This window comes from Hyperolius riggenbachi, chromosome 10, assembly GCF_040937935.1.
Source record: "Hyperolius riggenbachi isolate aHypRig1 chromosome 10, aHypRig1.pri, whole genome shotgun sequence".
NCBI classification, from domain to species: Eukaryota; Metazoa; Chordata; class Amphibia; order Anura; family Hyperoliidae; genus Hyperolius; species Hyperolius riggenbachi.
This window is the reverse complement of record NC_090655.1, coordinates 188,493,523-188,514,119: the sequence shown is the minus strand read 5'-3', so window position 1 is coordinate 188,514,119 and position 20,597 is coordinate 188,493,523. Positions and strand designations below refer to the sequence as shown.

The 20,597-nt window shown below is 41.8% G+C and overlaps 1 protein-coding gene across 2 annotated transcripts in view; it reads left to right on the top strand.

Annotated features, from left to right (window-relative positions):
- DLG5 (discs large MAGUK scaffold protein 5) overlaps window positions 1–20,597 on the top strand; it is a 176,044-nt gene that overhangs the window by 78,800 nt on the left and 76,647 nt on the right. For both annotated transcript variants that reach the window (XM_068255433.1, XM_068255434.1), the window contains exons 3-10: window positions 2,766–2,934; window positions 5,587–5,730; window positions 6,518–6,701; window positions 7,378–7,637; window positions 10,268–10,580; window positions 11,297–11,527; window positions 17,001–17,185; window positions 19,219–19,344. In XM_068255433.1, coding sequence (XP_068111534.1) covers window positions 2,766–2,934; window positions 5,587–5,730; window positions 6,518–6,701; window positions 7,378–7,637; window positions 10,268–10,580; window positions 11,297–11,527; window positions 17,001–17,185; window positions 19,219–19,344 — 1,612 coding nt within the window. The remainder of the gene's footprint in view (window positions 1–2,765; window positions 2,935–5,586; window positions 5,731–6,517; window positions 6,702–7,377; window positions 7,638–10,267; window positions 10,581–11,296; window positions 11,528–17,000; window positions 17,186–19,218; window positions 19,345–20,597) is intronic.

The window sequence follows — 20,597 nt, the reverse complement described above, 5'->3', positions numbered from 1 at the left end:
GGCTCAGTGAACCAGTTAACAGCTGGTATAAATGCCAAATAACATTGATAATCCAAATATATTGTAGCACTGTTCCAATTTTTTTTATATGATTCATCACTTGGGAGAAACAACTTATGAAAGTCTGTAGGTGTTTATGAATATAATAGTCTCTCTCAGAACAGTTGATTGGTTATAATATCTGTAGAAATGATGCTGTGGTATGTGGACGTGTTGAAGATAAAAGACAAGTAGTTAGCTAAGGGCTCTGGCACAGGCGACTTGAGTTTGAATCCCATCTCTTCCTGCTCAGTAAGCTAGCACCTATTCTGTTGTCCTCCTGCAATTCTTCCTAACACTGCTACTGCCTATAGAGCGTGTCCTAGTGGCTGCAGCTCTGGCGTTTTGAGTGCGCCAGGAGAAAAATCTGATACAAATGTTATTTGTCTTCGTATTATATCACATGATTCTTTTTTTTGTTTTATGTGTCTGGCTGTGTTGCTCTTGAGCGTGATGGTTTAACATTTTTTCATAGGGACCACTTTATAATAACTAGTAACATAACCTCCTGGGCTTAGAGGCCAACCCATCTTGCATGTATAGTGTACAGCTCATTTTTAACCCAACCATTATGCAAACTCATATCTGATGCAGTGTGACAGATGACTAAGCAACTTCTGGACTGTCACAAAGTTCAGTGACCACTACCATAATACAGGATGCTGAATGACCAGTACCGTGCATGAGAGGGCTGTCACATCTGAGAATGAGAGAGCACACTAAATGCCTAGAAAGCATTAAAGCCAACCTGTCAGCGCTGTAAATATTGCTCACCTGTTGGCTTAAGGGGTCAGGAGAGATTAAAGTTATGTGCCAAGTCAGTTTATGAGTACAGTAGATTAGGGCTAAGATATGGTGTACGGTTAGAACACTTTATCAGGTTAGGTTAAGAAAAATGGTTGTTTAGGTCATCAGTTAGGCATATGCATTGTTTGAAGGGTGTAAATTTGGGCTAGCCTTCAGTTAAAGATTATGTTTAAGAGTTAAAGGGAACCTAAACTGAGAGGGGTCTGGATGTTTCCTTTTAAACAATACCAGTTGCCTGGCAGTCCTGCTGATCTCTTTGGCTGCAGTTGTGGCTGAATCACAGACCTGAAACAAGCATGAAGCTAATCCAGTCTGACTTCAGTCAGAGCACCTGGTCTGCATGCTTGTTCAGGGGCTGTGGCTGAAAGTATTAGAGACAAAGGATCAACAGGAGAGTCAGGCAACTGGTATTATTTTAAAAGGAAAAATCCATATCCTCCTTGGTTTAGGTTCTCTTTAAGCACTAGAGAGGATTAGAGTTAAGCCCATGGTTGATGTTAGAACTCTTAGGGGGAAGTACTGTTCAGGAAGTCACAGTTAAGGCTATGAGCAGGAGAGGAAGGAGGATAGGTTATGCCATAGGGAAGGAGAAGTTTGGCTTAGTCGAAGTGATTTTAGGCTACTGTAAGTCACAGAAATTGTGGGATGGTCAATGAGAGGCAAATAGTTCTTAGTTGATTCAGTATGATGCAAATTTATGAAGCTTGAAAATGTACTCACTGAGATGGTGTTTGATTGGTCCATTTTCAAGTAACAAAATTTGCATAATCCTGCAAAAAATTGAAATTATTTTAATCTCACTGGCTATCCTTACACCAGATATCTACATTGCTCTTGTTAAAGCGGATCTGAGATGAAAAACTAGCTATAACAAGTAACTTGTCTATATATTTTATCTAAAGTTTAGCTTACACAGCAAATCTAGCTGCAAACAGCTTTAATAGAAAATTATTATTTCTTCCTGTGATACGACAGCAGCCATGTTGTTTGTAAACATTACACAGAGGCAGGCTTATCTGTGTCTTGAGCACTCAGCCTGTGAAAAAAAACTAATTCCCCCCCCCCTCTCCTCCCCTCTGCCTCTGAAATCAATGGCTAGTAACGCCTCCTCCTCCTGCCCAGACTGAGCTCCCATGAGCCCTTGCTACTGCCAAGGCTCTCTGAAAACCCGTGGCCGTGGTTTATTTAGTTTATAGGGAATTAGAGTAGTAAAACAAAAACAAAAATGTATTTGGCTTGAGGAATGCCCTATAAACAATAGGAAAGGAACACAGTTATGCAATGAGTAAAAGTTCACCTCGGATCCACTTTAAAATGGTCTTGTATTAAAACAAAAGCACCCCACCCCCCTGACATTTGTGTGGTTTGGCTAAAAGTTCACCAGCAAATCCTGCATATGTAGGTAAGTTAAGGAGAAATTACCATTTGCCTCTTCCTCCTCCAACCTCTCTCCTTCCCTTCTGCTAGATTGCAAAGCCATTTCATCTTCCCCAGAGGATACTACAGGCTTTGTGCTGCCAATTGTATTCCCAGCTATTTATGTCCATAGCAAGGGGAAATCTCCCAGTGGCTCCCTACAACTACAGAAAAGGTTAGTTTTGCAAAAAGGATTATTCAATACTAAGCCTGTATTTTTCCATGTCAATTACTATACACTCTTCAGGTCTGCTTTATTCACATGGGCTTTATTCACCTGAAGATCCAGACTTTAGGAAATGAATGTGTGCCTGCCCATTCACTGGCAGCATGAACCCCCCCCCCCCGCCCCCCCCCCCCCCCGCCATTCCGGTCAACGCACATTGCTATAGAGTGATGTACTTGGTAACCCAGAACTCTGCTATGCTTGACATGTCTTTTTTTGTTGTTGTTGCAGGTTAAACACCACTGTTTTACTAATATGAATTGTACCCATTTTCCAGGTACGTCTAATAAAGCCTCATCCCCTCCCCCTTCAGCCACTGACAGTCGCCACATGACTGAGAAATTAGATACCATATTATCTCAGCTGAGGCAGGTGACCCGTGAGAGAGATGAACTCCGCAAACGCTTGGCTTTGTCCTCACCTGGATCAACGTTTGATGATTGCAGGTATGAAATCATATTGTTCACTTTGGGCCTGAGGTACAAAGCCTTTTTGTTGAAGTTATCTGTCCTTGTCTGTTTCACACATTATTTCACACATTATTTATAATAACTTTGTAGTGCATAGCGGGTAAAGCTCTAAATATGTTGTCTCTAGCTAACTATAATTGCTTGGCATTAAAAATGCATTGTACAAATAAGAGAAGAAATTGATTGAGATGATTCATAAAAGAAGCTTAAAGTACACACAAACACCACGCACGTGCGCGCGTCGCTCACAGGGGTCGGGACTCAATCCTTCAGGTGAAAGTTCAGGGTTGATTGCTGTACAAACACATTGCTAGCCTAGAGGCTTGCCACCTCAGCTGAGAACCCTCTAGTGTGTGCAGGGCTGCCATCTGAAATTGTGCTGTCCTTTGCACATAATCAGGCTTGGGCCCCCCACCCCACCCACTGGCTGCTGTGCCCGCCCATCTGTCGGAATACAGGTTAGCCAGTATAGGTGTCGCAGCAACATCTGTGCTTAGCGCACCCCGACGTGCATTCCGTGTGTTGACCGTGCGAAGGCAATGCATGCACGAAATCGTGTTTGTGCATGCGTTGTGTAGTGGGAATCTTTTTTACTCTGCAAGATGCTATCACAATGCAATTTCGATGTGTTTTTTTCACATGGGGAAAACAGAAAAAAAATGCAGCATGCAGGAATTTTCTCGCTCTGTTAAAAACTCATCGTACTAGTCAGGTCCGGCACTTCCATAGAGGAAAAGGGGACAATTGCCCCAGGGCCCCAGAGTTTGTGGGGGCCCCTCCAGCTATGGTGACCCACAAGACCGGGGATTAGGCCTGAAAGATGAATCGAATTTAAAACGAAATCGTGATCACCAAGCTCACAATTTCTGAATCGTCAAAGTGGCAATTTCTGCAATGACTATTTCCACATGGGGAAGTTTGAAGAAGCGGCTTCAAACTTCCCCCAAGTCCTGGCACGTGCTGCCCGCAGCATCGGTAGTGTTGGAAATACCTTCTGACAGGATTCGAACGCCTTCTGTCCTCTCTTGCCGTCTCTTGACTCTTCCGTCGCATGACGTACAGGAAGTATGCCATGCATTAGAGCATGCAGGAGGCGAAGTAGATAGATGGGCATCGCTGGACTCGTGCTGGAAGGTATGTCTAGTACTGCTGCAGCTTGGGGGACAGGGGGCACAGAGAGACCCAGAGTGTGCACAAAGAGAGGGGGACAGAGAGGCACAGATGGGAAACAAAGCTTGATTTGAAGGAAATTGTGAATCGAAATCGTGACTTCAGACAGAAATCGCTCAATTCAATTTTTTCCTAAAATCGTTCAGGCCTACCGGGGATGCTATGTGTTTAATATGTATAGGAAAAGGAGGAGGTGAATAATTGGAAACCTCAAAAATGCTTTTTAGGGGGCATGCGATGGACATCTTATGATATTGTGTAAAGGGGGGCGGTATTGGATCGGACCTGGCAGCCCACTCGGAGGCCATGGAGGTGATTTGTGTTAAAGCAGGGTGTCAGGCCCCCCCCCAAGTTACTTTTTCCCCAGAGCCCCATTGTAGTTAGAACCAGCCCTGGTACTAGTATAAAAGGGTTCCTGTGATATTCATTACTTTGCTGATGTGATTGGAAGGCGCCTCAATATTGCATGTAGTATAAGGCTGTAGACACACTGTAAGCTCTTTCTGAGTGCTTTTCTGACCATTAGCGCTTCCTAACCGGTTTTTCAAAAACGCTCCTATTGACTTGCATTAAAATCATGGTAGAATTGCTGTGATTGCGATTTTTCAACAAATTGCGAACATGGCAATTTTACTACATTTTTAATGCAATTCAATGGGAGTTTTTTTTTCATAAAAACACTCAGAAAGCACTTGTGGTCAGAAAAGCACTCAGAAAGAGCTTGCAGTGTGTCTACATCCTAAAATAGTCCTTAATGGTTTCCAGAGACCAGGATGCCATCATTTTAATGGTGTGGATATAGAAAATAACCACCTGTGCTGTCAGGTGGTTGTCACTTCATTTTGCAGACAAGCATTATACAATTTCACCAAAGTGGGAACTACATAAGATAAATGCTTCTAATTTTTTTTTTTTTAAGTTTTCCTCTGAAAATGTTTTTAATGTTTTTATTAAGCTGGCTGTGCAGGTGCTTATCTGGTTCCCTAGATGTTAGACTAATTTTACTTGATTGATGGCTGCTGAAATCATTTCTAATACTGTAGACTACATTGTTTCTGCATATAAGAGCTATAATTGCTTAAACAGGCAAGGAAGTTCAATACACACTTTCAAAGTTGTATAACAATATAGTATCACTGCACAAGGAAAAATGGTGTTTTTGGCAACTTTCAATGTACCGGTAGATCACAAGTGAAGTAAATATTTATGTAACATGCAGAGCATTAACTGACACAACTTTGCTGTCGGGGAAGGCAAGTTATTTTATCTTGGAGATCTTTAATTGCAAGCGTTTGCATTATACGATATACCGCATACAAGACCAGAGTGCTGAGCTATGTGAGTTGTAGTCTGGGCTTTAGTTCTAAGAAGTAGAGAGAACTACTGAAAAATGATAGTGATACTGTATAACTGTATGATACTGTAAACCAAAACTTACAAGTCTTCTCGTTGTCACAGACCGACCCCCAAGCTGTCACCTGATTATGAAAGATTGAAAGTGCAATGCATGAAGGCCATGGCAGAGCTGGACGCACTGCAAAGCCAACACTCCAAAGCGCTTAAAAAGTGTGAAGATGCAGCAAAAGAGGCAGATTTTTACCAGTGAGTACATGATGGGTTCCAGTATTTCCTGTGGCATTCCGGTGTATAAATAAATACCTAGGTCACAAATCTTTTCTTACTTGCCTAAGGGTGCATACACACATCCAATTTTGATTGGCCAACTTTGAATACTATGAGCAGATGCTGTAGTATGAAAGCTTATCTGCACAGTCTCCAATGTCCGGAAGTCTCAAATAACTGGCATGCCTGATGGATAACTGGACCTTTTAGTGGGGACTTTTTGGGGATTCTTGCAGGCTGTAAAATACTTACCGAGCCTCCAGTGAATTCTAGAAGCCTTCCTGTACCTCCTCCCGGGCTCCTAGCGGCTTCCGGTGTCTGTGTACAGAAGCCAGCTTGTAATGTGACCTGATGTGGGTTAGGTGACACGCCCTCTTGCGTGCAAAGGTGAAGCATGTGCAAGGAGGTACAGGAAGGCTGCTAGACCGCACTGGAGTCTGAGTATTTCAGGAGGAAGGTTTGTTCCGTTTCTGCCGGCAAGCACATGTATCTGGCATCAGGTGATTCCCCACTTATCAGATACTGGGGACTCTGCTGTACATGGAATTTATAAAATTGCTCAATCATTGACCAATCAAAATTGGATGTGTGTACCAGGCTTTAGAGTGCTGTACTTCTATCCATTGAGATTGGATGGCTGAAGATGAGATTAGAGACATGGTGCAGACTCTTTGTTAGAGGCATTAGGAAGGAAAACTTAACTTGTAGCCTTTAGAAAGTAAAATAACAAAAACAATAATCTATTATATTTGAATTCTACTTACAGCACTCTGCACAGCCGCGTATTAAGTGACCAGACACAGCTACAGGAGGACAGTGAAGGTCTGCGCAGGAAACATGCCCAGTTACAGCGAGAGTATAATCATCTGCAGCAATCTTGCCAAGACCTCAAGAGAATGCATGAGTCTGACCAGAAGGAGATCTCAGAGCTGCGCAGACAACAGCAAATGGTATGCTTTTCAACTTTTTTGGTTACATAGCGCTGCTGTACACTAAAAATAATGTTTTGAAGATCATTTCTAAAGGATGTTAAAGAGAGCTGCCCACTGGCAGCTCTGAAAACCCTGTAGGAACACCCCTGGCGGGTGTTTTGAACATGTAATCCCTCTCCCTGTGTTTACCTCGGAGATGGCGACAAAAATTGTCGCTAATCTCGTGGGGCGGTATAGCGCGGTGGTGTGGGGACACAGAGGCATGCCATAAGGCAGAGAACATGCCTCTGTGTCCCATCTGCCCCCCCCCCCCAAAAAAAAAACACCTCTAGTTCTCTTTAAGCAAATGTGTATATATAGGATTTTTTTTTTGAAGTTGTATTACATTGACAGATTTTGCAGTCATATAGACATCAAAATTCCAGCTTGCATACAGCTGTTTCTGGTTAATTGGCCATCCTCCTAATAAGGTATGGATGTCTGGGGCTTTATGGAAATAGACTTACTTCCTTAATGCACACATGTATACTCTTTTTAAGAATTATTGTGACGTGTACCTAATGTTTGTTTCTCTGATTAAATAACTTTTTGAGGGGTTTTAGAATGAATAAATAATAAACTGACTACCACAGTTAACCAAAATGTATTTAACATTTTCAACACTGTACTTGTTTTGTTTTTTCATTCCATGTAGGTGGTAAAGCAAAATGGCTCCTCTGAGCTCATTAATAAGCTCTATGACACTGCTCTGGACAAGCTAGAGATTGTGAAGAAAGATTATGACGCTTTACGTAAACAGTACAATGAGAAAGTGTCCAGCCATAACTTGGATTTAGGACGACTGGAGCAGAGCGAGGAAGAGAAGAGGGGCCTGCAGAAACAGCTAGAGAGTCTGCTAAAGCAGAGGGACAGTACCCTGCATCTCCAGCACCAGTATACGTCTTCTATGAGAAGGTAGGCTAAATCTGTGAGGTGGTAAAGGTAGCTTTACATGACATGGAGCTGATGATTTTCAATACATTTACAACATATACAATAGAGTGTAAGAACTAGCACCGTAGTGACATATAACAGTAAATTATTCAGGATACCCACTTTTACGTTATTTGTCCTGGTTTCAGCATCATAAAAATGTCTGTCTATATTTTGCTTTATATTGGGTATGTTGCCCTGCCCTTCCACTGATGTCACAGCCTAGGCTGTATAGCTATGTGGAATTATCCTAGACTATTCGGGGAAACTAGGTATTATTTCTACTGAATGCAGAACTCTCAGTAAACCAACAATCTGCAGAGCTGCACCTGACAGCACAAAAGATGTCACCTTCTTTTAAAAAATTTCAAAATGCAAATCAGAATAAGGAAAGCTTTTTCAATGGGCTAACCCTGACTAAATTTAATAAGTAGTATTGTAAAAAATAAGCCTTTTTATTCATTATTTTCAGTACAGTTCCTTTTTAAAGCTAAATGTTGATATTACAGGTGTTATTAATTGCTCCTGCATATTAGTGGATAGAAGTCTGCACACTCAATGTGGTTTTTAGTCCATAACGCATGCTGGCAATTCATCATCACGTTTCAGGACCAATCGGGGTCCCGTTCTTCAAGGAGCGGACGATATGCAGTACTGTATGTTAATTGGCTCTTTAATAAATTGGACGCTGCAGTGACTCAAAGCAGAACGTTGAGTTGGAAGTGCATATTATTGAATAAAAGAACTTGATGACAGCATGTACTTGTGTGTCCACTAATAAGTGTTATTGAGTGACGCCATTGTGTTCACTGTTGGATCGGCAGCACCACCTCCTGATGATGTTTTCAGAATCTGTCGTTTCCTGCTTTTGGCCTGGGGTTTGGTCCGGGTTGGGATGCTGACTTCCTTCTTAACCAATTCCCTGATCATCACATACTAGTTTCTGCTTTTGTGGAATCTGGTAAATGTAAAGATAGAGTGGCCCTCTCTGACATTCCTCAATGGGCTTATTTGCAGATTAGATCATTTGTACTTAAAGCTTCAAATAAGAGCTGTTTTCTTAGAGCCCTCACCCCTTTTGAAACATGCCATGAGGGCACCCCAGTACGCCATACAATTTCTTTATTTTACAAACTGATGGAACCAGCTTTATCTTATAAGGAGCAGAAGTTTATTAAGGCTTGGGAGGAAGCTTGTGGTACAGTTGACCAACCTCTGGATTGGGAAAACATATCTCTGCTTGCTCACAAGAGTTCTGTAAATACTCCCATCCAGGAGACAGGCTATAAAGTCCTCACCAGATAAGCTTAATGCTATTTTTCCCTCCTGCTCCAACCTTTGTTGGAGATGCTCTCAAGACGTTGGCACGTTTGAGCATATCTGCTGGAAGTGTCAAAAAATTGCACCTTTCTGGAACTACATCCACTTTTGTTCCAGAAAGATTTCGGGCATATCAATACCTTTTAAAATTGAGAAGTATCTACTCCATTCCAATTCCCTACCATTAAAATCCTATAAAAACTCCCTCATGATACATCTTATTAATGCTGCTAGATCTCTCATTTCATGATACTGGAAGTCTATCTCCCTACCTACGTTAAAAGACTGGGTTGCCCGCATTGAATTTATACAGAAAATGGAAGACCTGATACTCACCAGACTAAATTGAAAAGTTTGTGTTCCCTTGGGCCTGTTGGGCAGACTTCCAAGGTACTACTGACTACCAGCAGCTCTTGGCCTCTGGATAGCTGAGTTGGGATGGTCTTCTTTCAATTTAAACTTTTTATTCTTTTCTCTCACACTTCTTTCCTTTCTCAAGGATTACGGTTTTAGAGCTTGTATCTGATTTTCCTAGACTTTAGGTTTTGTTTTTCTTTCAGGCAACATGGTGAATCTTTGCTATGTTAGAAGTATTGGTATGTTTTGTGTTGCTAAGGATATTCTGTTCCTACTTGCTCCAGGAATTAAGGTTAACTTTCTATAATTATTTGCTATCTGCAATGCCGCATTGCTTTTATAGTTTTTTTTTTCCAATTACACATTTGTACGATTTCATATGTTGATAATGTTTATCTGCTGTTTATTATGCTCTTTAAATAAAGGATTTTTATTGTAACAAAAAAAAAAAGTTTAAGCTTTTTGCCAGCGATTGTGTAGCGATTAACAATTTTAATTTTCTGATTGGTCCTTTTAATTAATCATAATTTTTTTTTACAGTTTGCAGTCATTTAAAATCACACACAAATTGTTATGTGTTGCGATTCATGAGCGATTTGCCAGCGCTTCAATAATTTACATTGACGCGCAAACCCTCTCAAAATGCTGCGATTTCGATTTGTCCTGCGATAGCGATTTTTTTTTCTAATCTTAATCGCTACTTTGGAAGTAGTTACATTTATTTACATTGGCAGAGCATTTAGGGAAAGCTGTAGCGATTTAGAGTGCTCCCTAAACGCTCATAAAAGCGCTCTAGTGGGTTCCAGCCCTTTATTTTTCTTACTGATTATTCCAGTTTCATGATAGTTTGAAGATGCCAGCTGTACGGAATAATGAAAAATACAAAATTTCATGCTGCATTTATATAATAATGTAACACAAATTTATTTCCACAGATATGACTCCATTCAGCAAGAATTGAATAAGGCAGCCTTACAAAACAAGGAACTACAGAGAGAAGTAGAGCGGCTGCAGGCAGAAGCTACACGATTTAAGACCATGCAACTTAAGGCTGCCAAAGATGCTGAGAAGTACAAGGAGGAGAGAGACTCTGTATTTAATGAGTATCGTTTAATCATGAGTGAACGAGATCAAGTTATTAAAGAAATGGATAAGATGCAAACAGAGCTTGAACTGGCCCAGGGAAGACTGAAGAATACATCCAGTGAGAAGAGAGTGGCAAGCGAGGAAATGGAAGCTCTTAGACAAGTATGTTTGAAGACCGCATAATTTTCATGAGATTCTGAGTAACTTTAAAGCTACACTCCACGCAAACCTCTTCATTACTAAATTATTGGTAATACTGTCTAGCCAGTCCTCCAAGTCACATGGTCCTATAAATTCCAGCCAAAGGGCTGAGACAGAAACTTGGCCTCCATTGTCATTTGGACACTCCGTTAAACGTAGGTCAGGGCATGCCAGCTAGATTTTGCAGGTCCGTGGCAAAGTAATGTATCAACAGTGTTCTTTATGTGAGGAAGCACAAAGTGCAATACTGGGAATACACAATGAGATTTTTTAGCAGATTTACTGTCCCATTTTCCAATCATTGACTTCTATGAGAAACCAATCAGGAAAAAAAATAAAAAATCAGATCGGACCTGTCGGGGAATTATGTATCGAACCATCTATCTGGCAAAATATCTCATGGTGTATTCCCAGTATAAGACTGGCAATTTGTAGAGGCCTGGAAGGGGCAGTGGCATTGTCTGCAAACGCACAAATCGCTAGACCTCTGGTGCCTCCATCACTGCTCTTTACTTTTCTCCTTTAGCAAACAATGACCTATATGTTGCATTATATAGAAAGGAAGAACAAATAATACATGAAGTCTTGTAGTAAATACAGTTCTACTAAAAAGCAGATATCTTGAAATTCCTAATTTGGCTGGACAACATATGATTATTTCATGTTGCTTCTAACAGGAGCTGAACTCTGCCCTGGTAGAACGGGACAGAGCCATTTTTGAACGGAATGAGCTTCTTGAGAAGTATTGCCATGAGGTGAAAGACAAGGCAGAAGCACAAAAGGAGCTGGACCAAGCTTGTAAGGACATAGAGACTGTGAAAGAAGAAAGGGATGTGGCAAGAAAAGAGAGGACAGAGGCCTACATACAGAGGGATCACCTATTAAGAGAATACTATCAGGCAAGACAGGTACATTCACTGCGTGGTTGCATCCTTAACAGTACTAGTGGCGAGAGGTTGGCTTTCTTTTTTACTTCGACTTCTGAGTTTTGCTTTTAGCATTAAATAGTTGAGAACAATACAATGCAGAATTTGTCTCCCTATAAATCACCTGGCAGATAAAAAATAAAAATGTGCAAAGCCTCCTATACAACACACACACACACACCCCCCTTGGTTTCTTACCGGTCCCCTATGTTGTGCTGCTGCCCCCCTCCGAAAGTTCACCGACAAGAATAGTCGTGGGCTACTGCACATGTGCCTTTTCAGTCACACTTCTGTGCATACGCAGTTTGCTACTGTGAATAAGATCAAGGAGAACTTTCGGAGTGGGGACACAACAGAGGGTACTGGGAGTGACCTGATAGACTGTGGGGTACTAACTGAAGCCCCAGGTAAGTAAAACTCAACTTTTCCCCCTTCCCTAGTTTTTCTTAAAAAACTGGAGCACTCTTGATCCATTTTCATTTGATAAATGGATTGGACTTTTGCTGATCAATCCCGGTCATTAACATGGACAGGAGCAGTGTGCTGTTGATGGCTGCATAGATTTGTACTGTATTGTATTGAGCAGTGTTAAGCCAGGGTGCTGATTGATAAAACATCAGATTTCTGCAGACATCTTTCTAATATCTAGGAGTGCAATGTATTATCCTAGGTAGTTAAATATTTCAGGTAAATCTTGTAAAATTATAAGCATGGCCAGCTTAACCACTTCAGGACCACAGTCTTTTCGCCCCTTAAGGACCAGAGCCTTTTTCTCCATTCAGACCACTGCAGCTTTCACGGTTTAATGCTCGGTCATACAACCTACCACCTAAATGAATTTTACCTCCTTTTCTTGTCACTAATACAGCTTTCTTTTGATGCTATTTGATTGCTCCCGCGAGTTTTACTTTTTATTATATTCATCAAAGACATGAATTTTGGCAAAAAAATGATTTTTTTAACTTTCTGTGCTGACATTTTTCAAATAAAGTAAAATTTCTGTATACATGCAGCGCGAAAAATGTGGACAAACATGTTTTTGATAAAAAAAAACCCCATTCAGTGTATATTTATTGGTTTGGGTAAAAGTTATAGCGTTTACAAACTATGGTGCCAAAAGTGAATTTTCCCATTTTCAAGCATCTCTGACTTTTCTGCGCACCTGTCAGGTTTCATGAGGGGCTAAAATTCCAGGATAGTACAAATACCCCCCAAATGACCCCATTTTGGAAAGAAGACATCCCAAAGTATTCAGTGAGAGGCATGGTGAGTTCATAGAAGATTTTATTTTTTGTCACAAGTTAGCGGAAAATGACACTTTCTGACAAAAAAAAGAAAAAAAAAAGTTTCCATTTCTTCTAACTTGCGACAAAAAAAAAATGAAATCTGCCACGGACTCACTATGCTCCTCTCTGAATACCTTGAAGTGTCTACTTTCCAAAATGGGGTCATTTGTGGGGTGTGTTCACTGTCCTGGCATTTTGGGGGTGCCTAATTGTAAGCACCCCTGTAAAGCCTAAAGATGCTCATTGGACTTTTGGCCCCTTAGCGCAGTTAGGCTGCAAAAAAGTGCCACACATGTGGTATTGCCGTACTCAGGAGAAGTAGTATAATGTGTTTTGGGGTGTATTTTTACACATACCCATGCTGGGTGGGAGAAATATCTCCATAAATGACAATTGTTTTATTTTTTTTACACACAATTGTCTATTTATAGAGATATTTCTGCCACTCAGCATGGGTATGTGGAAAAATACACCCCAAAACACATTATACTACTTCTCCTGAGTACGGCGATACCACATGTGTGGCACTTTTTTGCACCCTAACTGCGCTAAGGGGCCCAAAGTTCAATGAGTACCTTTAGGATTTCACAGGTCATTTTGAGAAATTTCGTTTCAAGACTACTCCTCGCGGTTTAGGGCCCCTAAAATGCCAGGACAGTATAGGAACCCCACAAATTACCCCATTTTAGAAAGAAGACATCCCAAGGTATTCCGTTAGGAGGATGGTGAGTTCATAGAAGATTTTTTTTTTTGTCACAAGTTAGCGGAAATTGATTTTAATTGTTTTTTTTTCACAAAGTGTCATTTTCCGCTAACTTATGACAAAAAATAAAATCTTCTATGAACTCACCATACTCCTAACGGAATACCTTGGGGTGTCTTCTTTCTAAAATGGGGTCATTTGTGGGGTTCCTATACTGCCCTGGCATTTTAGGGGCCCTAAACCGTGAGGAGTAGTCTTGAAACCAAATGTCGCAAAATGACCTGTGAAATCCTAAAGGTACTCATTGGACTTTGGGCCTCTTAGCGCACTTAGGGTGCAAAAAAGTGCCACACATGTGGTACCGCCGTACTCAGGAGAAGTAGTATAATGTGTTTTGGGGTGTATTTTTACACATACCCATGCTGGGTGGGAGAAATATCTCTGTAAATGACAATTGTTTGATTTTTTTTTACACACAATTGTCCTTTTACAGAGAGATTTCTCCCACCCAGCATGGGTATGTGTAAAAATACACCCCAAAACACAATATACTACTTCTTCTGAGTACGGCGATACCACATGTGTGACACTTTTTTTGCAACCTAGGTGCGCTAAGGGGCCTAACGTCCTATTCACAGGTCATTTTGAGGCCTTTGGATTCTAGACTACTGCTCACGGTTTAGGGCCCCTTAAATGCCAGGGCAGTATAGGAACCCCACAAGTGACCCCATTTTAGAAAGAAGACACCCCAAGGTATTCTGTTAGGAGTATGGTGAGTTCATAGAAGATTTTTTTTTTTGTCACAAGCGGAAAATGACACTTTGTGAAAAAAAAACCAATACATATCAATTTCCGCTAACTTGTGACAAAAAATAAAATCTTCTATGAACTCATCATACACCTAACAGAATACCTTGGGGTGTCTTCTTTCTAAAATGGGGTCACTTGTGGGGTTCCTATACTGCCCTGGCATTTTACGGGCCCAAAACTGTGAGTAGTCTGGAAACCAAATTTCTCAAAATGACTGATCAGGGGTATAAGCATCTGCAAATTTTGATGACAGGTGGTCTATGAGGGGGCAAATTTTGTGGAACCGGTCATAAGCAGGGTGGCCTCTTAGATGACAGGATGTTTTGGGCCTGATCTGATGGATAGGAGTGCTAGGGGGTGACAGGAGGTGATTGATGGGTGTCTCAGGGGGCGGTTAGAGGGGAAAATAGATGCAATCAATGCACTGGGGAGGTGATCGGAAGGGGGTCTGAGGGGGACCTGAGGGTTTGGCCGAGTGATCAGGAGCCCACACGGGGCAAATTAGGGCCTGATCTGATGGGTAGGTGTGCTAGGGGGTGACAGGAGGTGATTGATGGGTGTCTCAAGGTGTGATTAGAGGGGGGAAATAGATGCAAGCAATGCACTAGCGAGGTGATCAGGGCTGGGGTCTGAGGACGTTCTGAGGTGTGGGCGGGTGATTGGGTGCCCGCAAGGGGCAGATTAGGGTCTAATCTGATGGGTAACCGTGACAGGTGGTGATAGGGGGTGATTGATGGGTAATTAGTGGGTGTTTAGAGGAGAGAAGAGATGTAAACACTGCACTTGGGAGGTGATCTGATGTCGGATCTGCGGGCGATCTATTGGTGTGGGTGGGTGATCAGATTGCCCGCAAGGGGCAGGTTAGGGGCTGATTGATGGGTAGCAGAGACAGGGGGTGATTGACTGGTGATTGACGGGTGATTGACGGGTGATTGACAGGTGATTGACAGGTGATCAGGGGGGATAGATGCATACAGTACACGGGGGGAGGGGTCGGGGGGGGGGGGGTCTGGGGAGAATCTGAGGGGTGGGGGGGTGATCAGGAGGGGGCAGTGGGCAGGGGGGGGGATAAAAAAAATAGCGTTGACAGATAGTGACAGGGAGTGATTGATGGGTGATTAGGGGGGTGACTGGGTGCAAACAGTGGTCTGGGGGGTGGGCAGGGGGGGGTCTGAGGGGTGCTGTGGGCGATCAGGGGGCAGGGGGGGGGGAATCAGTGTGCTTGGGTGCAGACTAGGGTGGCTGCAGCCTGCCCTGGTGGTCCCTCGGACACTGGGACCACCAGGGCAGGAGGCAGCCAGTATAATAGGCTTTGTATACATTACAAAGCCTATTATACTATTTCCATGCGGCGATCCGGGTGCTAGTAACCCGCCGGCGCTTCCGAACGGCCGGCGGGTTACTACGAGCGGTGGGCGGAGCCAGTCCCCGGCGGCTGATCGCGTCACGAATGACGCGATCGCCGCATAGCCACCCACGCAGCCGCCCCCGCCGATGGGCGTATTGCGGTCGTTTGGGCCCGGACTTTGCCGCCGCCCATCGGCTGGGGGCGGTCCTCAAGTGGTTAAAGTGCCCACAGCCGGGCTCATGCAAGAAGTTAGTCAACTAATTTTCTCCAGTACAGGTTTGATTTAATCAACATTTTTTTTTTTATTCTTTTCGGATTTTGACCATATTGGCAAATAGATCTTGAGGCGCAGAGCTGGCACATGTTAGGTTTTGAGGGGATTTTTGTTGGTTTGTTTTTGTTTAATGTGAATTATTCCATGTGCTTCTGACTTCTCCAAGTATAGGAACACAACTGATATCACAATTATTACCAAATAATAGTGTTTTTTCTAAGATTGCGGTATAGTAACTTATGCAAGTTTTACATAGCAATAAAGTGGGCTAAATCTCCATATTAACTAAAAAAATGAATATAAATCATCCAATAAGAAATGTATTTAGCTTGCCTACCCTATTTTTAGTGTTCACTGCCATATTTAAGAGAAATGTGATATGAAAAAATAAAATATTTCTGATGGTTTCCATCTTTACGGTTTCTCTGTGATGCCAAAAGTGACCACTTCTGCCCCCCCCCCCTTTTATTTAACCCAACCCAGTGTTAATTTACTGCTTATTTTATGGATTACTGTCCCTCCCACAGCAAATATCACCTAAATAACAGGCTTACATCACTGTGTAAACTTTTTATTGGGAGGGGGATGCTATTACCTTCTGGTCATAGCATTCTAATCTTATCTGAAATGGGAACTTTATTTGCATTTTGAGGTAAGCTTAGTACAGTACTACTGCCCCCCTCCGAAATTTACCCAACAAGAATAGTTGTGGGCTACTGCCCATGTGGAAGAAGAGTGTACAAGTGGAAGGAGAAAGTACGTTGATAAAAGATAAAGATTTTCAGTTGACTGTCCCGAGTCTGCCAATACTGATCTTTCCCTTGTAAGAAGTTAACTGAATCCAGGGTTGCCAGGTCCTATGGAACATCTTATTAGTATCATGTAAAATACTGGTATGGTTCTTGTTTATTGTAGTAAAGATTGTTTGTTTGTTTTTTGTTTGTTTTTTTTTTGCTTCACCACCACAACGCTGTATTATATAATTATTCTTCCTAAAATAGTTTTACATTACTGTTTTGTATTCTATTTTAAAGATTCAAGATTCTGCTACTCTGGACATGGAAAGGGCTAACAAGGAGATTGAAGTTTTGAGGAAGCAATATGAAGCTATGAACCATGAACTGAAGGAAGCTACTCAAGAAGCTGAGGTAGCCAAATGTAGGCGAGACTGGGCATTCCAGGAGAGGGACAAAATTGTGGCAGAAAGAGAAAGCATTCGGTGAGGAACTCTACATTCTGCTCGTGATAATGCACTGTGATATTTCACTTGATTATTTCAGTTTCAGGGGTAGACTGATTCATATAGGTGCCTAAACAAGGAAGTTATTAATTTTTCATCTTGACATTCCTGCTTTTTTTTTTTTTTTTTTTTTTTTTTTTAAATCAATGTCAAAATGTCTGCAATGCTTCTTGACTATACTGATATTACGTCCTGTAAACTGACACATATAAAGGACAGCAAGAAATATTTTGTACTTGGGAATGAACTAATCAGTTCAATGGATTTTGTATTTTAAACCTTTTACTTGCAAAAATGTTACTTTATTAATTGTGCAAGACATGAGGGACAGGATGCAGACCTGGTCCCTTCCATTTACAGTCCACACAACAGTCCATCAAAACCGGAAACTGTGTGAACCAAGGGACAGTTAGTGATATGATTACATACTCTGCAACGCGCTGCAGAAGATGCCAGCACAGTATAACTAAAATGTATAGTGATAAGTAATAACCAAGCTTGAGGCTCATCTCACATGTCACCCGCTAATATGTGCAGCTGACAGTGTAGAAAGGATACACTGTTTTAAACGCACACTTTATAGTGCTCTTATTCTTGCTAGGAGCACACAGCCCACTGTCCCTCCTTGCTAAATCTTGCTGCAGCACCCCTCTAGAGTTTCATCAGTGGTACAAATATATTTTATGGGGGAACTTTTCTGAATATCACTGTCAACAAGTTCCATTGGTCTCCATGAATGGACCAATAGGAAGGGCTGGCAGAAAAATTATTTTTTTATTTATATAGCACCAGCATATTCCTATGTTCCCCTTGTTGTCAAAGCACAATAAGACGACAAGGGGAACATGGGTACAACCAAAACATGTACAGCAGAGTCTCAAGCAGCACAAGTATTGCAACAAAAACAGTAAACATTAGGAGGATGACACTGCCCTTGGGAGCTTACAATCTAAAGGGTAGTGGGAGGACACACTAGGTAAGTAGACATGGGGGGAGGGGGGTAGATGCTTAAAATTCCTTGGGATGCTGAGATGTAACAGTCTGCATGGGGGCCAAGTAGTTAAAAAGCCCCCGGGAGCGTTGGTTTTTTATTTTATTTTTTTATGCATATGTACAGTGTTTGCTATAATTCTCATTGCTGGCAACCTTGCTGTACATTTTTATTTTTTTTATCAATGTATGGGCAGGCTGTCATCAGAGCAGTGTGGTGGCCGGTGATGTATAGGTAAATAATGCAGGTCTGCCAAAATATATAATATCCCAGTGCTAGTATAATAGTTTTCCCATCTGCAGTTTTCACACTTCAGACAGTGCCCGACCACCAATTATACAGTGGCTTGCCCCAGTATATGGACCCAGATCACAAGGTCTTTAGCGATAGCATAGGGGCACACCATTTCTGAAAAGTCTTGCCGCATGTTACCGGTGCGATCATACAATGAGGCATACAGGTATACAAGTATGGCTCACTTCTGATGTAAACATGCATGTCGTACTGTAACGTAAGAGTTTTCCTTGCATTATCCCAACAGAATTCACTGCACCACAATCAATGTGATGACTCCATAGGACAATCAATATGGTTGCTTCTCCATCATGATGCAACGGCCAAAATGTGAAAGGACTGGCAATGCTTTACTCTGTCATATCGGTTTACAATCTGAAAGAAAAGAGGTTTGCCTCAGCAGACCTTGGCACAGTGTTTGAGCAATTTTAGGCTTTTTCTGTAAAGTAGAACAAAATTTTGATGCACAAAATGCAGTTACTTTTTTCATCCAAGCCAGTCAAATGTTATCTTTTATATCTATCTTTTATGGCAGTAAGCTCTCTAATTTTCTACACTAATGGTTATACTTCTTAGGTAAGGCACAATAGTGCTGCTGTCGAAAGCTTTATCATTTAAGTAAAGTGCATCAATAATATAGCATGTTGAGGTTTTTTAATGTTTCTGGTTCTTTCTTTTATATCCACACTGTATTTTAATACGTGATCTGTCACCTTGCTATCTATAGTACACTCTGTGATAACCTGCGAAGAGAGCGGGATCGTGCCGTCAGTGAATTGGCAGAAGCATTGAGGAACCTGGATGATATGCGGAAACAGAAGAATGATGCCACTCGGGAACTGAAGGAGCTGAAGTTTGTACAATACTCTTGGATTTGTTTTGTTTTTTTTAACTAAAATAACTACCGTGTATTAGTTGGACAATAGGGAAAAGAGGCAAACAGGTAAAATAAAATGCATTAAAATCCATGAAATTAGAAATCAGAGGTAGCTTACCTCAAGGATTACACAGATATAGGGTAAGAAGAAAAGTTAATTTGCACTAGGGCAGTGCTTTTGTGAGCATGTGCAGCTTGCTTCATCATACCAAATATCAGTTCATAAAAGCCTGGCATTGAGTGCCAAATCAAATCCAAAAACGTAGGTGTTCAGTGCCAGACTTTTTGTATACCAGCACTGATATTTGTCATGATGAAGTGAGCTGTACGTGCTCATGAAACACTTGCCCTAGTGCAAATATGGAGACAGAAAGGAGAAAGAGCGCACACTGTGATACTAGTAGGTGAGAGCTCTAGGCCCTATAGGAAAGGTCTCACCTGGTTTTCGAGGCTGGAGAAACCTATATAGGTTTGCCAGCTGTCACGCTTGTGTCCCTCTTATGCCGGGGACCTGGCTTGCACGGATATACTCGTGGTCCTGGATGGTGATCCAGTCGGGATTCCACGGTGGTTATTTGGAACACGCTGCAGTCTGTGTGTAATAGTTTTTCTGACCTTGGCTGGTACACTCATTTTTCTCCTTTCTGTCTCCATATCCAGCACTGTTCTATACAGGTAGCAGCACCTGTGATACAAGGGGACCCGCAGATCGCTCTCTGATGGTAAACTTTACTACTAGAACCCACAGATCTACCTAGTGCAAATAAACGTCTTTTCTTAACCTATATAGGTGTCATCCTTGAGGTAAACCACCTCCCTTTTGTAATTTTAAGGGTTTTTATTTTATACTTTCTGGGAACCTCTTTCACCTGTTGTGATCGTTACCATCCAAAGGAGGACGGCTTCCTGTCTGCTGATTTTGTAGCTGACTGGTCCCAGGCTGTATTTTCTGTGTTTTTTCCTGAGAGGGCGAACAAAGTACAGTGGTTGCCCCTGTGCCCGAGTGGAGACGGTTATTCTCCAAAAGGCTATATTGTTTGGTTGCCTTTTATCTTGGTAGTACCATCCTATACTAATTGATTCTCCCATTGAACAGAAAAGTACTGCACCATTGGGGCTCCCTTTTTCTTTTTCCTAAGGTAGCCATTCCTTATCTCTCAAGTCGTATATTTGTAGGATTTCGAGAGAAAATTCTAGCAAGATAGTGCAATGTGCAGTCCGTCCAGATA